Source organism: Caretta caretta, chromosome 2, assembly GCF_965140235.1.
Source record: "Caretta caretta isolate rCarCar2 chromosome 2, rCarCar1.hap1, whole genome shotgun sequence".
NCBI classification, from domain to species: domain Eukaryota; kingdom Metazoa; phylum Chordata; order Testudines; family Cheloniidae; genus Caretta; species Caretta caretta.
The window spans coordinates 1,931,760-1,946,263 of record NC_134207.1 but is presented as its reverse complement, the minus strand read 5'-3'; the positions used below and the strand labels follow the sequence as shown (position 1 = coordinate 1,946,263).

The window sequence follows — 14,504 nt, the reverse complement described above, 5'->3', positions numbered from 1 at the left end:
ATTGCTGCCCCTGGTTAAGGAGTGGGGGGATGTGGATGCCACCTCACTGCCTTTGAGCAGGCTGGCGATTTGAACCAAGGGGACCCTGCGGAAAAGCCCCGGTGTCTAGCTCCCTTGCTGGGTCCCAAGGCCATAGACTCCGTCAGCCAGATGGGTGGGGAGGTGGACAGGCTCCCACTCCTGACCCCAACCTATATGTCTGTGTGGAGTTTCCTGGGGCCTGGCCCCTCGGACCTCCAGTGGGAGTGGAAGGTGATGGTCAATGGGGAGACATTCCTGGGTTGGTGAGATCCTGGGACAGAGAGAACTGTTGTCAGGCCCTGGGTGGTGCAGCCTCTGATGCTGAGGGGCTGTGTGAGCTGGGTGAGGGTCTCAGGGACGAAGCCCCTCGCCCTGCCTATGGCCCAGATCCCTGTGCAGACCCAGGAGGGGTGGGGCTGGCTGGTTGTTGGGGACACCAGCTGCGAGACCCTGTTGTGGGGTGATTGTGTTTCTTTGGGACAGGATCCAGGCTCTGCTCCTGTAACTCCCAAGGGTTTGAATTTGAATCCAAGGAACCAATCAGTGGAGAGGGAAATGGTCAGTGAAAATGCAGATGACCTGGCTGGCAGCAGGGAGGAGCCCTAGGCTCAGGCTACCTGCCTGTCGGTAACCAGACCCCTGGGGCTCCCCGCCCCCTTGCACACTGGAGAGGGGGCTCACGCTGGCTCTGATGCTGTGAGGAAAGCAGCAAGCTCGCTGCCTGCCCCCACTGGGACAGCAAGGGCAGTGCTGAGCAAGGGGGGAGATAAGACCCCAGCTGAGTTGGGGGAGACACAGGCAGGGCAGGGGATCTGTGGGGAGTGGCAAGGTGCTTGGTAAGGAAAGTCTGGATGAGCCCAGGCAGCCTTGTGAGCTGATGGCTGTGTCCAGTCAGCAGGGTGGGAAGGCGAGGAGAGTGGAAGATGAGTGTCCCTGGACCTTACCTGTTAGCTGGGTGGAGAATTGGGACAGTGAAGTAAACGTGCCTGTGTCTGTCAGGGGTATTGACTTGCCTATGGAGGGAGCTACCCTGATCTCCAAGCAGTTGTCTGTGACCAGCCCTGTGTGCTGGGACAAGGGGAATGAGATCCCAAGCTGTGTGTCTGGGAAAGGAGAAAGTGTGTCCGGCTCTTCTGTGTCTTTGGAGCAGACAGAAGGGGCCTTTCAGCCTGTGATGGTTGAGGGTCGTGCATTTTGTCTCAGAGTTGGTTCTGGATTCAGCTAAAGCCCAGGAAAGGAAGGGTCGTAAGTTTGTGTCTGCTCGGGAGAATGGCCCTGCAACTAGGTCGCATCCAGTTAGGGTCTATGTAAAATCCCAGAGCCCAGACAATTCTGGTGCTTGTATTTTGCCTGTTGCTAGTGTGTTGTTGGAAAGGGTGGAGCAACTCTGACTAATCAGGGTGAGATCCTAGCCAGGGCACAAGGAGAGCGTGAAGGTGATGTGATTGTGTTACCTACTGAGGGAGTGGAAACCTGTAGCAAGAAGGAAAAGATTCCTGAACTTGTGTGTGGCAAAGGGAAGGAGAATGCTTCTGACCTTTTATCTAGGAAGTCTGTCAGTTTGCCTGAAAGGGGATTGTGTAGGAATCCGCCGGATGGGCCAGAGGTAATTCTGGATGTAAGGGAGACCCAGAAAGAGTCTGTTGTTGCTCAGGAAAGTGTTCCTCTAGAGCAAGCCCTCGGTAAAGAGGGTAAGAGCAGAATTTCTGTGAGGGGTGAATTGTTGCACAGAAAAGCCCTAGGGAAAGGAATCCTCATGGAGTCTTTGCAAGCAGTTTACTGCAACTGAAGAGTGTGAAAGTGATTTAATCAAGAAAGTTTCAGTTCCTAACAGCCAGAACTTTTCTGTTGTGAATGGATCCACTGACTTTCCTGTTGAAAGATCCAGTGTGGATAGCTTTGAGAAGGTCTCAGATGAAGTGAAAGCTGTTTAACTTTCTTAACAGTCCTATAACCAAGTGACTGTGTTTGGCCCGCTTGTTGGGGAGAAGACCCAATCCCAGTTTGACCCCTGGGGTTTTGGGGGTGGCCAAAGGGCACAGGCTGCATAAACCTTCCCACATGCGGCCTGCGAGCGCTATTGACCACCCCCGACCTAAGGGAGGGCATGAAACTGGAAGGGCAGACGTGGTTGTCTGGCTCACTGCCCCCCAAAATGGACCCAGCTGAGGGGTCCTGTTCTCTGCACCTATAAGCTCTGTTTTAGACCATGTTCCTGTCGTTTAATAAACCTCTGTTTTACTGGCTGGCTGAGAGTCACATCTGACTGCGAAGTTGGGGTGCAGGACTCTCTGGCTTCCCCAGGACCCCGCCTGAGCGGACTCGCTGTGGGAAGCGCACGGAGGGGCAGAGGATGCTGAATGCTCCGAGGTCAGACCCAGGAAGGTAGAAGCTGTGCGAGCTGTGTGTCCTGCAGACAGTCTGCTCCCAGAGAGGAGACTTCCCCAGAGTCCTGACTGGCTTCACGGGGAGCAGTTCCAGAGCATCGCCCAGGGACTCCGTGACACCCCAGGGCCGTGAGACCCACGCAAAGCCCCCACAGTGACTGCGGTATGGGCAGGATCTGGGCAGAGTCCCTGACAGGCCGTGCTGGCTGGCCTGGCAGGAGCGTCTGCCTCTCACCTGAGTAGCTGGTTTTGGGCGTTCCAGACCTTCACCGACCCATCCCTGCTGGCCGATGCAAAGAGCTTCAGCGTGGGACAGCAGCACAGGCCTACAGGGCAGGAAAGAGCTGCCATTAAACAGGGAGCGCCCCCCCCAGCCTGGGGCTGGCCCCCCATGCAGCATGCCCTGGGGGGAGTAGGAGTGCCATGAACTGGCTATACCCCATGGGGCACCAACAGTCCCTTGTCCCACCCAGGCAGGTCACGGCCCACAGGACACAGTGTGACACTGCCAGACCAGGTGCCAACTCCTGCCAAGGTCCCCTTGTCTCAAGGGAACCCCGACAAATACGTCACTGGAACCAGCCTGGCCCACCTGAGTGTGAGCATCATTCAGACAGGGATCATCAGAATGTGATTCGTGCTTAGACTGTATGGAAAGCTGGTGAGTTCCTGCCGGCATTAATCTCACGTATCACCTCTGTATCCCCTCGTGCAAGGGAATGTTTGAGCGTGAGCCTCTGTGACTGTGTAACTCACCAGGCAGGGCAGAGACATTAACCAGTGTGAAGTGCTGGCTTCAGCAGAAGGTGTTAAGTTCTGCCCCACACGAAAGGCCCATCGACACCAGAGGGACCATTGTGGGACAATAAAGAGGACACAAGATGTTTCTTGTTCTGCCCTCCTACTCCTAGCCCTAAAGATGTGTCCTGCAAGTGAATTCCTCCCGTCAGCTGAGTTGGCAGCTCAGAGCACATTGGGGGTGTGACGAGGTGACGCAGCAGGGAGGGGGGAGTATTGACCTGGGAGTGTGCCCTGGAGATGGGAGACCTGAGAGCCTGTCACCTGAGCCAGGAGGGGGAAGGGGAGGTAACACCTCTGCCCAGGAATGTGAACAGAGGCTGCAGCAGGGAACCTGCTGGGTGGGTTTAGTTTCAGTTTGGGGCTGGGTGGAGGAACACAGGGAACCCCAGGGCTGGGGTCTAAGCTCCCTGCTCCCCCAGAGGGACTTGACTGAGGGGTCCTGGGTGTACCCACAAGCTCTGTTTTGGACTGTGTTCCTCTTGTCCAATAAACCTTCTGTTTTACTGGCTGGCTGAGAGTCTCAGTGAATCCCAGGAAGAGGGGTGCAGGGCCTGGACTCCCCCACACTCCGGGACAACTGGTAGCAGCGGTGGGATCTACTGGACCCCGTGAACGGTGCTTCCTGCAGTAAGTGACTGGGGAACAGTAAAACGAAGGGGGATTGACGGGGACCAGGCATGCTGAAGAGTCAGAGAGAGACGGTTCCAGGGCGCGGTTAATCCCTGGGAGTGTGTGACCAGAGAGAAGGACTTTTGCAGTAACAGGGTCCCCCGGGGGATTGCAGCGAGCGGTCCCAGGGGCGGAGGAGTCTGCAGCTTGACCCTGGCAAAGAAGTGGTGACCTCAAGAAGGACTGGCACACTAGGGGCTTTTCCTGGAAACCGTGGAAAGCTGCCCGGCCTGCGAGTGGCCAGCAGGGAGATGTACGCTAAACGCCTTAAGAGCGACCTGGTGGAGCTGTGCAGGCAGAGGGGGCTGCGCATCGGGAGGTCCACTAAGGAACAGCTGATTGCCCAGTTGGAGGAGAGGGATCGCTTGGATGACCCAATCCCTGTCTCTGAGGGAAGCTGCCCGGCGGACGCAGTGTGGGCCCTGGGGCTTGACCGCGCTGGGAGGGGTCCGACTGCTGCCGAGGACATCCCGAGACCCTTCCTACCTAGGCCTGGGGGAGGGGTTGGGGGAAGCCCAGCGAATACTGAGGGCACCCTGACCCCGGCAGCCAGCAGGGGATCCTCCCGGCGGAGCTCCCCATCCCTGGCGCGGATGCGGCTGGAATGGGAGAGGGAGATGAAAATGAGGGAGCTGGAGGATCATGAAAAACAACGTCAACATGAGGAGAAACAACGTCAACATGAGCAGGAGGAGAAGGAGAGGGAGCGTCAGGAGAAGGAGAAACAAAGACAGCATGAACTGGAGCTGGCCAGGCTGAGGAGCAGGGGGGGCCCGGCTGTGGTGAGTGAGGGGGGACCCAAGACTGCAAGAAACTTTGATAAGTGCTTCCTGGCCCAGCGTAAGGAGGGGGAGGACATAGATAGCTTCCTGACGGCCTTTGAGAATGCCTGCGAGATGCACAGGGTTGACCCTGCAGACAGGCTCCAGTTCCTCACCCCCTTACTGGATCCCAAAGCCGTGGAGGTGTACAGCCGAATGACAGGGGTGGAGGCAGGGGACTATGAACTGTTCAAACAGGCCCTGCTCTGTGAATTTGGGCTGACCCCTGAGATGTACCGGAGAAGGTTCCGGAGTCAGCGTAAAACGCCTGAGGTCACCTACCTACAACTGGTCAACTGGCTGCAGGGATATGCCCGCAAGTGGACAGCTGGGGCCCAAGCTAAAGAGGACCTGCTTGACCTAACCGTACTGGAGCAACTGTATGAACAGTGCCCTTCCGACCTGAGGCTGTGGTTGGTGGACAAAAAGCTCGAGAACCCCCAGCACGCAGGGCAGCTGGCCGACGAGTTTGTGAACAGTCGGTCAGGGGGTAGCCGGGAGGAGCACCAAAAGAACAGCCCCCCCCCCCCCCCCCGATGCAGAGAGAGAGTCACCAGGGGGCCTCCCAGCGGGGAAATAGGGAGAACCCCCTCCAAAGGGGAACGCCTGGCGTCGGGCCCCTCCGACCCGCTCGAGGGGACCAACGTGACCTGAGCTGCTATCACTGTGGCCAGAGAGGCCATGTACGGACCCAGTGCCCCGGGCTCAGGGACAAACTGAGCAGACCCAACCTACCCAGGGTTAACTGGGTAGGGACTCAGCTGGATGAGGGGCAGACGACCCAGGCAAGGGGGGCTACCAGTTTACCACCTGCTCAGGAGGGAAGAGTACCCCAGGCCAGCTCCGCCAGAGGGCTGGAGGCTCTGGACTCAGGGTGCTCGGTTTACAGGGTGGGCGCGGGGCTGTCCCTCCGGAGAGAATTCCTTGTTCCCCTGGAGGTGGATGGGAGGAAGGTCAATGGATACTGGGATACGGGTGCGGAGGTGACGCTGGCCCGGCCCGAGGTGGTGGTCCCAGATCGGATGGTGCCCAACACCTACCTGACCCTGACAGGGGTGGGCGGGACCCCATTTAAGGTGCCCGTGGCAAGGGTACACCTGAAATGGGGGGCCAAGGAGGGCCCCAAGGATGTGGGGGTACACCACCATTTGCCCACTGAAGTTTTGATGGGGGGAGACCTAGAGGACTGGCCAAGCAAGCCCCCGACCACCCTGTTTGTGACCCGTAGCCAGAGCCGGCGGGGGGCACTGCGCCCTGACCTCGGGGAGGGTACCGCACCGGAGGCACAGGACCCTACCCTGGTGGGAAGGGAGGGCCGAGGGGCACGGCTCAGAGAGGCGGAGGCCTCAGACCTGGCCACTGAGGGGGAACCGGGCCCCATCCCTTCCCCAGCCGCTGAGTTCCAGGCCGAGTTGAGGAAAGATCCCTCCTTGCGGAAGCTCAGGGACCTGGCCGACCTCGGTGTGGTACGGACCATGAGGAGAGGCTGCCAGGAGAGGTTCCTGTGGGAGAAGGGGTTCCTATACCGAGAATGGGCTCCCACAAGGGAAGTAGAGTCCTGTGGGATCAGGAGGCAGCTGGTGGTCCCCCAGAAGTATCGCCGCAAGCTCCTGTACCTGGCCCATGACATCCCCCTCGCAGGGCACCAGGGAATCCGGCGCACCCGGCAGAGGTTGCTACAGAACTTTTACTGGCCCGGGGTCTTTACCACGGTCCGGCAGTATTGCCGATCCTGTGACCCCTGTCAGAGGGTGGGGAAGGCCCGGGACAAGGGGAAAGCGGCTTTGAGACCTTTGCCCATCATAGAGGAGCCTTTCCAGAAGGTGGCCATGGACATCGTGGGGCCTCTCAGCAGGACGACCCGGTCGGGGAAGAAATACATTCTGGTGGTGGTAGATTTTGCCACCCGCTACCCCGAGGCAGTGCCCTTAGCTTCCATTGAAGCAGACACCGTGGCCGATGCGCTCCTGACCATTTTCAGCCGAGTGGGGTTCCCCAAGGAAGTCTTGACAGACCAAGGCTCCAACTTCATGTCGGCCCTGCTCCGGTGCTTGTGGGAGAAATGTGGGGTCTGGCACGACTGGGCCTCAGCTTATCACCCCCAGTCCAATGGGCTGGTGGAGAGGTTTAACGGGACGCTAAAGATGATGCTGAAAACCTTTATGAACCAGCACCCGCAGGATTGGGACAAGTACTTACCTCACCTGCTGTTCGCGTACAGGGAGGTGCCCCAGGAGTCTACCGGATTTTCACCTTTCGAACTGTTATATGGCAGGAGGGTGAGGGGCCCCCTGGACCTGATGAGAGACGAGTGGGAGGGGAAGGCCACTCCCGATGGAGAGTCAGTGGTGGAGTATGTCCTGATCTTCCGAGAGAGACTGGCTGAACTCATGGGCCTGGCCAGGGAGAATCTGGCCAGAGCCCAGAAGAAGCAGAAGGTCTGGTATGACCGCACGGCGCGGGCCCGTGCCTACGCCACCGGGGATCAGGTGATGTTCTCATCCCGGTGAGAAATAACAAACTACAGGCCGCCTGGGAGGGCCCTTTCAAGGTCATCAAGCAGCTCAATGAGGTAAACTATGTGGTGGAGCTGTCGAACCGGGCGCACCGCTGCCGGGTGTACCATGTGAATATGATGAAGCCATATTATGCCAGGGGGAATGTGGTGTTGGCCGTGTGTGGACAATGGGAGGAGCAGGGAGAGGACCCTTTAGTAGATCTATTCCCTGGGACCAGAACTGGTTCCCCCCTGGAAAGAATTCCCCTCTCTGATCAGTTAACCCCTCCCAGCAAGCTGAGGTCAGGGGGGTGCTGCATCCGTACCGACAGCTGTTTTCCAACCAGCCTGGACGCACTAATCTGACTGTCCACTGGGTGCAGACGGGGTCGCACCCGCCAATAAGATGCTCCCCCTTCCGAGTCACAGGGAAAACTGCTCAGGACCTGGAAAGAGAGGTCCGGGACATGCTGGCTTTGGGGGTGATCCAGCCATCGGCCAGCCCTTGGGCCTCACCGGTGGTGCTGGTCCCCAAAAAGGATGGGTCGGTCCGGTTCTGCGTGCCAGGAGGCTTTCCGGGCACTGAAGGAGGCTCTGGTCAGTGGCCCAGTTCTGGCAAACCCAGACTTTGACAAGCCCTTTGTGGTGTTCACCGACGCCTCCGACACGGGACTGGGGGCGGTGTTAATGCAGGAGGATGAAAAGGGGGAGAGACACCCCATCATGTACCTGAGCAAGAAGTTGCTACCCCGGGAGCAACACTACGCGGCCATCGAGAAGGAGTGCCTGGCCATGGTGTGGGCCCTCAAGAAACGAGAGCCCTATCTCTTCGGGCGACACTTCACCATCTACACCGACCACTCTCCCCTGACCTGGCTGCACCAGATGAAAGGAGCCAACGCCAAGCTCCTGAGATGGAGCCTGCTCCTGCAGGATTACGACATGGACGTGGTCCACGTGAAGGGAAGTGCCAACCTGATAGCGGATGCGCTGTCCCGGAGAGGGGGCCCTGAACTTCCCCAGGTCACTGGTCAGCGTGACCCCGCTCAGTTCAGTCTCGAAGAGGGGAGAGATGTGACGATGTGACTCAGCAGGGAGGGGGGAGTGTTGACCTGGGAATGTGCCCTGGGGATGGGAGACCTGAGAGCCTGTCACCTGAGCCAGGAGGGGGAGGGGGAGGTAACACCTCTGCCCAGGAATGTGAAGACAGGCTGAGAAGGGAGCCTGCTGGGGGGGGTTTAGTTTCAGTTTGGGGCTGGGTGGAGGAACACAGGGAACCCCAGGGCTGGGGGTCTAAGCTCCCTGCTCCCCCAGAAGGACTTGACTGAGGGGTCCTGGTTGTACCCACAAGCTCTGTTTTGGACTGTGTTCCTGTTGTCCAATAAACCTTCTGTTTTACTGGCTGGCTGAGAGTCTCAGTGAATCCCAGGAAGAGGGGTGCAGGGCCTGGACTCCCCCACACTCCGCGACAGGGGGAGGGGAATAAAAACCCCTGACAGGGAGGAACTGATTATCTCTATGCTGCTCAGAATCTGGGGGCAGGTTTCTAGGCATAAGCAAGACATCCCCAGTGCTCAGCCCAGGCTAGCCCGTAGGACGTATAGTATAGTTTAGTATAGAAGCTTTTATTCCCTTTTGAAATTAAGATTGTAACTCATCTGCTTTAACCTTGTCAATAACGCTTGTTTCCTTTTCCTATGTAATCAAGCTTTAGACAGCTTGTTATAGGACAGGCTACAAGCGTGGGCTTTGCTGTGAGAGCTAAGGTGCAACTGTCATGGAGTCCCTGGGCGATGCTCTGGAACTGCTCCCCATGAAGCCAGGCAGGACTCTGGGGAAGTCTCCTTTCTGGGAGCAGCCTGTCTGCAGGACACACAGCTCACACAGCTTCCACCTTCCTGGGTCTGACCTCAGAGCATTCAGCATCCTCTGCCCCTCCATGCGCTTCCCACAGCGAGTCCGCTCAGGCAGGGTCCTGGGGGGTCCAGAGGGTCCTGCCCCCCAACTCCGCAGACAGACGTGACTCTCAGCCAGCCAGTAAAATAGAAGGCTTATTAGACAACAGGAACATGGTCTGACACAGAGCTTGTAGGTGCAGAGAACAGGACCCCTCAGCTGGGTCCATTTTGGGGGGGCAGTGAGCCAGACAACCACGTCTGCCCTTCACTCCATGTCTCCAGCCAGCCCCAAACTGAAACTCCTTCCAGCCCCTCTTCCTCTCGCTTTCCCCTTTCCTGGGCCAGGAGGTCACCTGATTCCTTTGTTCTCCAACCCTTTAGCTCTCACCTTGCAGGGGGGAAGGGCCCAGGCCATCAGTTGCCAGGACACAGGGTGTTGGCCATTCTCTGTGTCCAGACCCCTGCACACACCTGCCCTCTAGGGCTCTGCCATGATCATACACCCTTATCCCACCCCCTAGATACTTAAGAACTGCCTAGGGGAAACTGAGGCACCCCCACACTATTCAGAGGAAACATTAAGAACAGTCCCAGTTCGTCACAGCAACTGACCTGGGGTGAGTGACGGGTCCTTTGGGACAGGGAGTAACCTGCCTATTGCCGTATCCTTGGGGTAAGGGCCCAGCTATCACACAGGCAGCTCCCCTGGGTGGCAGGTCAGATGGGAGCACCAACAGGGCCTGTTTGTGACTCCCAGGTTAGGCTGTTGTAGGGCCTGAGGAGCTCACACCTGGTAACTGGTTGGGTAAATCGAATACAGAGCTCACAGCCAATGGGGGGTTGGTGCCGGGTTCCCAGCACTCTGCCCTGAGGCTGGCATGCACGCCCTGGGGTCATGGCAGGCAGCTTGACACACTGCTTCCCCACTGGGCATGTCCCCCCTTCCCAGGGCCAGACACTCCCTGGGGGTCACCTTTCCACCCCACCCCATCTGAGGCTGGGTACTCCCCATCAGGCACTGCTATCCCTCTGCTGGGGCTGGACACCTCCATGGAGCACCATTCCCCACCCCACACCCCAGGGCTGGACACTTGCTAGGGGGCACCGCTAACCCTCTGGATGCCCAGACCCACCTCTAGTCCCAGGCTCCTGCTCTGGGTGCCTACGCAGGCCCTGATGGGAGGAGCAGAAGCCGCTGGGCTGCAGGGCTCTTACCTGTGATCTCGTCCAGCGGGTCATCCTCGGGGCTGTGCTCCTGGCAGCTCTGGGCCAGCAGGTCGTACTGGACGATGCTGTAGGTGGCGGTCTCGGGGTCCTGGATGGCGGTGCCCAGCTTGGAGCCCAGCGGGCACATGTGCAGCACGGGGTGCTGGCAGGAGAAGCTCAGCAGCAGGGTCAGGCACTCGTCAATGTAGGGGAAGATGCGCCAGACTTTCACCGTGCAATCGCCACCTGCACCGGGCCAGGCAGAGGGACACTGCCAGGCTGCTCCCACTGGGCCCCACGCTGGGCTGCAGCAGGCCACAGCTCTGGCCTGTGGCCTGGCTGGGGCAGTCGGCTCACAGGGGCCTTGCTGCAAACTCCCAGACTTCGCCTTTCAGGTGCCACCACCACGGAGCTTTTCATTAGTTTGATGAAACACGTGAAACGGATGGAAATGGGGGACAATCCCTCAGCTCCTGCCCACCCCCGGTCACGGGGGAAACATCTGCCCTCCTCCCAGGATGGGGGGGAACACCTGACCCCCCCGGGGTTGGGGAATGGGGGAGTGCCCTGACCTCTGGGGATGGGGGAACGCCTTGCCTGCGCTTCCCCTCCCGCCCCCAGGATGGGGGAACACCCTGCCAGGCCATGCCCAAGGTCCATGGACTCTCCTGCTGACCCCTCTGCCCTCTTTAGCGACTGCGTTTTGTGAGCTCTGGGGCCAGGACTTCTCCAGCCCCCCGAGGACCTGGTCCCTGCCCCCTGGAGCCCCGTCCATGCCATCGCTGCACAGGGAGGGCTCTGCCCTCCAAGGGCTCCGTGGGGATCCCTGCCCCGGGCCGGCAGTCACTGGGGCTGCACAGAAAGCCCGGCTGCCGGGCGCTCAGTGCACTCACCAGCTGAGATGATACAGCTGTCGTGGGGGCAGGCAGCCAGCGCGGTCACCCTCTCTGAGCCATGAGCCTTCACCTGGTACTGAATGCGCCCGGTGAACCACTGAAGCACGCAGAGTGAGCCGTCCTCCTGCCCCAGAACTGGCAGGTACCTGCGGGCAACGCACATCACCCCTGGCATAGCCACAAACTACCATAGCACCGAACCCACCGGAGAGGCAGGGGCTGGAGTCACCAGGAGCTGCCCCCACCTGCACTCCTGCCCCGCCCCCCCGTGCCCCCTGCTGGGACAAGATGGGGCTGGAGCTCCCTGCCCCAGCCAGTGCTCCTGCCCCGCTCCCCACAGCGTCCTCTGCTGAGCACTCCCTGCCCCGTTCCCCACAACACCCCATCTCTGAGGGGCCAGGGTGGGGAGCGGTGCTGGGTCTAATCCTTACCTGTTTTTGTCCTGCAGCTTTAGCGGGAGATGTGTCCAGGACTTCTTGTCCCCTTTCTGCTCCATGATCTCCCGCCACTGGGCATAGGCCTTCTCGGGGTCCACGAGGTGGCTGTAGAGGAGCAGGCAGCGGGGCCGCGCCGACTCGCTCCAGGGCACCACAGTCTTCTTGACGCTCATGGGGTTGACAGCGGTGTTCACCCTCAGGAGCTGGCCCAGCTCCAGCAGCACAAAGAGGGTCTCCTTGGGCAGGCAGTAGGCCACCTCCACGGCCTGGCAGGGCCTGTCCAGCAGCAGCGTGGAGAGGATGCGGCCGGTGTGCGCGGCCACGAGCCGCACGGTGGAGTCCTGGCAGGCGCACGCAACTCGCACCGGGAAGCTGCCCACGGCGCTCAGGTCGACGGTACAGAGGCGCGTCACGGCGGCACCCAGCCAGGTGTGCAGGGAATAGAGCTGGTTGACCTTCCAAAGGTCCATGGTGGAGCCGGACAGCGAGACCACGTACCCCCCCTCCGGGTGCGTCTGCAGCTGCTCCACCACCTCGGCCACCTGCACTTCGTCCACCTGGTCAATGGTCTGCAGGTTCCAGGTGCGAATGGTGCCGTCCTGGGAGGCAGAGAGGATGAAGGGCCCCTGCGGGTAGATGGTCACAGCGGTCACAGGCCCTGCCGGAGAGGAAGGGAAGGAAGGCAGAGTCAGAGCAATGCCCAGGCTGCCCACGGGGGGCACTGCCAGTCTGAGGGGCAGTTTTGCTCCCAGACAGGAGTCCCCAGTCGAGGGCCACATGGGAGCCAAGGAGCACGCTTAGTGTGAGGGCAGTGGGCAGTCATCTCCAGGGCCGGGCAGTGGGCAGCCAGCAGGGGGCACAGGTGTCAGGTGCAGCCCCAGGGCAGCAGAGGCTCTCCCTGCAAGGCAGGGGCCCGTGGCAGGGACCAGCAGCTTCAGACAGCGCCCCACTCTGCTCCCCAGCTGGGGAGGGTGCTCGTGGCAGACTGGGCTCAGCCCCCGGCCCTCACCGGTGTGTCCCACGAAGATTGTCTGGATCAGCCACTTCTTGTCCCAGACCTTGATGGTGGTGTCGCGGGAGGCGGTCACCACACACACCCCCGCCTCGCAATAGGCGATGTCAGTGATGGCCCTGGGAGAGAGGCAGCCATGAGTGCTCCTGCCGGCTCCGGTGCCCCACCCCTCCCAGGGCGCCGCAGGGTGCTGGGCACCAGGCAGGGTCACCCCATGACTGCACAAGCCCCGGGGCACATGGCAAGTCGCACTGGTGGCTGGGCCTGGGGGCACAGACCTGGGGGCCAGGCAGGGCTTTCTCAGCTGCAGTGTCTACGAAACTCCAGCCCCACCACCCAGGGATGGGCAGGGAGGGCTCACAGAGGGTCCCACAGCCTGCCCCAGCCAAGGCAGAGGCAGCAGCTGCCAGCGCAGCCCTCGACCCGGCAGCGCATGGGCCCGTCTCACTTTACAAACATAGAGACGAGAGCAGCCTCTGAATGTGAGCGTCAGAGAGACCAGAGGTCCCCGCATGCACTGAGGAGTCCTGGCGGTGACACACAGAACTGGCCAGTCCCATCTGTCCACACGCCCATGCCAATGCTGGGCACAGCTAGCGAGGGAGGGGAACCTGGAACCCACCCAGTGCCTCCTGCCCCTCCCCTCCCCATGGAGCAGGAGCCCAGGGCCCAGGCCCTCCTACAAGAGCGTGAAGTTCCTTAGGGTGGAAAGCCGGCGCTCTTTCTTCACTGGGACACCTGAGGCTGGCAGGGCAGCGCCCCACTCCCTAGAGCAGTTGTCACCTGTTGTGAAGGTCCCTCTGGAAGGTCAGTAGCTCCCCCTGGGAGAGGTTGAAGACAGCAACCCCGGTGCCGCAGGCAGCAAAGCATGTCTGGGGGATGCCGGTGTCCAGGGCCAGCCGGCTGAAGGTGTCGCGAGGGGACAGGCCCTGCTGCACGGTGGCCTGGCACTGCAGCTGGCGGAATCCATAGCGGAAGGCCCAGACGGACAGGCTGCCCGCTCCAGCTGTCACCACCTGATTGAGCTCTGGGCCGTAGTGGCAGCAACGGATGCCATGCGGAGCCAGCACCTTGGAGAGGACCTCGAAGTCTGGGCTCAGCACCTGCAGGCTTCCCTGGTCCCAGGCCACGTACTTGTTGACCTGGGTGGCGTAGAGCAAGCCCGCGATGGGCTCCGGGGCCTGGGTGCTGTGGCTGAACCAGCCGTCCTCCTTGTGCAGGTGCAGCTGGCTCTCCGCATCCAGGACCACAAAGAGGCTGGCACTGCTGTTGTAGGCAACCTGGCGCACGGGCTGCGGGAAGCTGAGGTGACGCAGGTGCTGGAGACCGTGGGTCAGCTGAGCAGCCTTCAGCTCTTCCTTCTTCATCTGCCAGGAGGAGGAGGAGGAGTCACGCGACGCCACGATCCACTGCCCTCACCGTGCTGCTCAGCAGGTAACTCGGCATAGGGCAGGGCTGGCCCCCAGGTACCACTCGGGGCCCGCAGGTCCCAGCATGTCCTGCTGCAACCCGAGTCAAGTGGAGCAGTGCAAGCTGGTGCTCGACGGCTCCACGGGGAGGGTGGCTGCGTGCGAGGCACACTGACGGGGCACCGGAGCACCTGAATGCTGCGGGTGATGTCTGGGTATCAGATGGTTTCAGGCACCTCCTGTCACATGCCCACTGCGGGAGAGCAGACACTGATGGAGCCAGCAGGAGAAACCTCCAGGGAATGGCCTGTAGGGGACGGTCAGCCCCGGCTCCGGGTGGGGAGGGACAGGGCAAAGCTAGCCTGGCTCGGCAAGAAGCTATGTGGGGATAGGGAAGCGTGGGGCCCGAGTGAGAGACCTCTGGGTTCAGCTGCTGCTCGGGCACGGCTC

The 14,504-nt window shown here is 60.5% G+C and overlaps 1 protein-coding gene across 2 annotated transcripts in view; it reads right to left on the bottom strand.

The window, feature by feature from the left end:
- Nucleotides 1-14,504, bottom strand: part of WDR97 (WD repeat domain 97) — a 71,298-nt gene that overhangs the window by 55,504 nt on the left and 1,290 nt on the right. For both annotated transcript variants that reach the window (XM_075124853.1, XM_075124854.1), the window contains exons 3-8: nt 13,429-14,012; nt 12,643-12,764; nt 11,628-12,291; nt 11,194-11,342; nt 10,310-10,546; nt 2,644-2,734 (exon numbers count right to left, since the gene is read on the bottom strand). In XM_075124853.1, the coding sequence (XP_074980954.1) occupies nt 2,644-2,734; nt 10,310-10,546; nt 11,194-11,342; nt 11,628-12,291; nt 12,643-12,764; nt 13,429-14,012 (1,847 nt within the window). The remainder of the gene's footprint in view (nt 1-2,643; nt 2,735-10,309; nt 10,547-11,193; nt 11,343-11,627; nt 12,292-12,642; nt 12,765-13,428; nt 14,013-14,504) is intronic.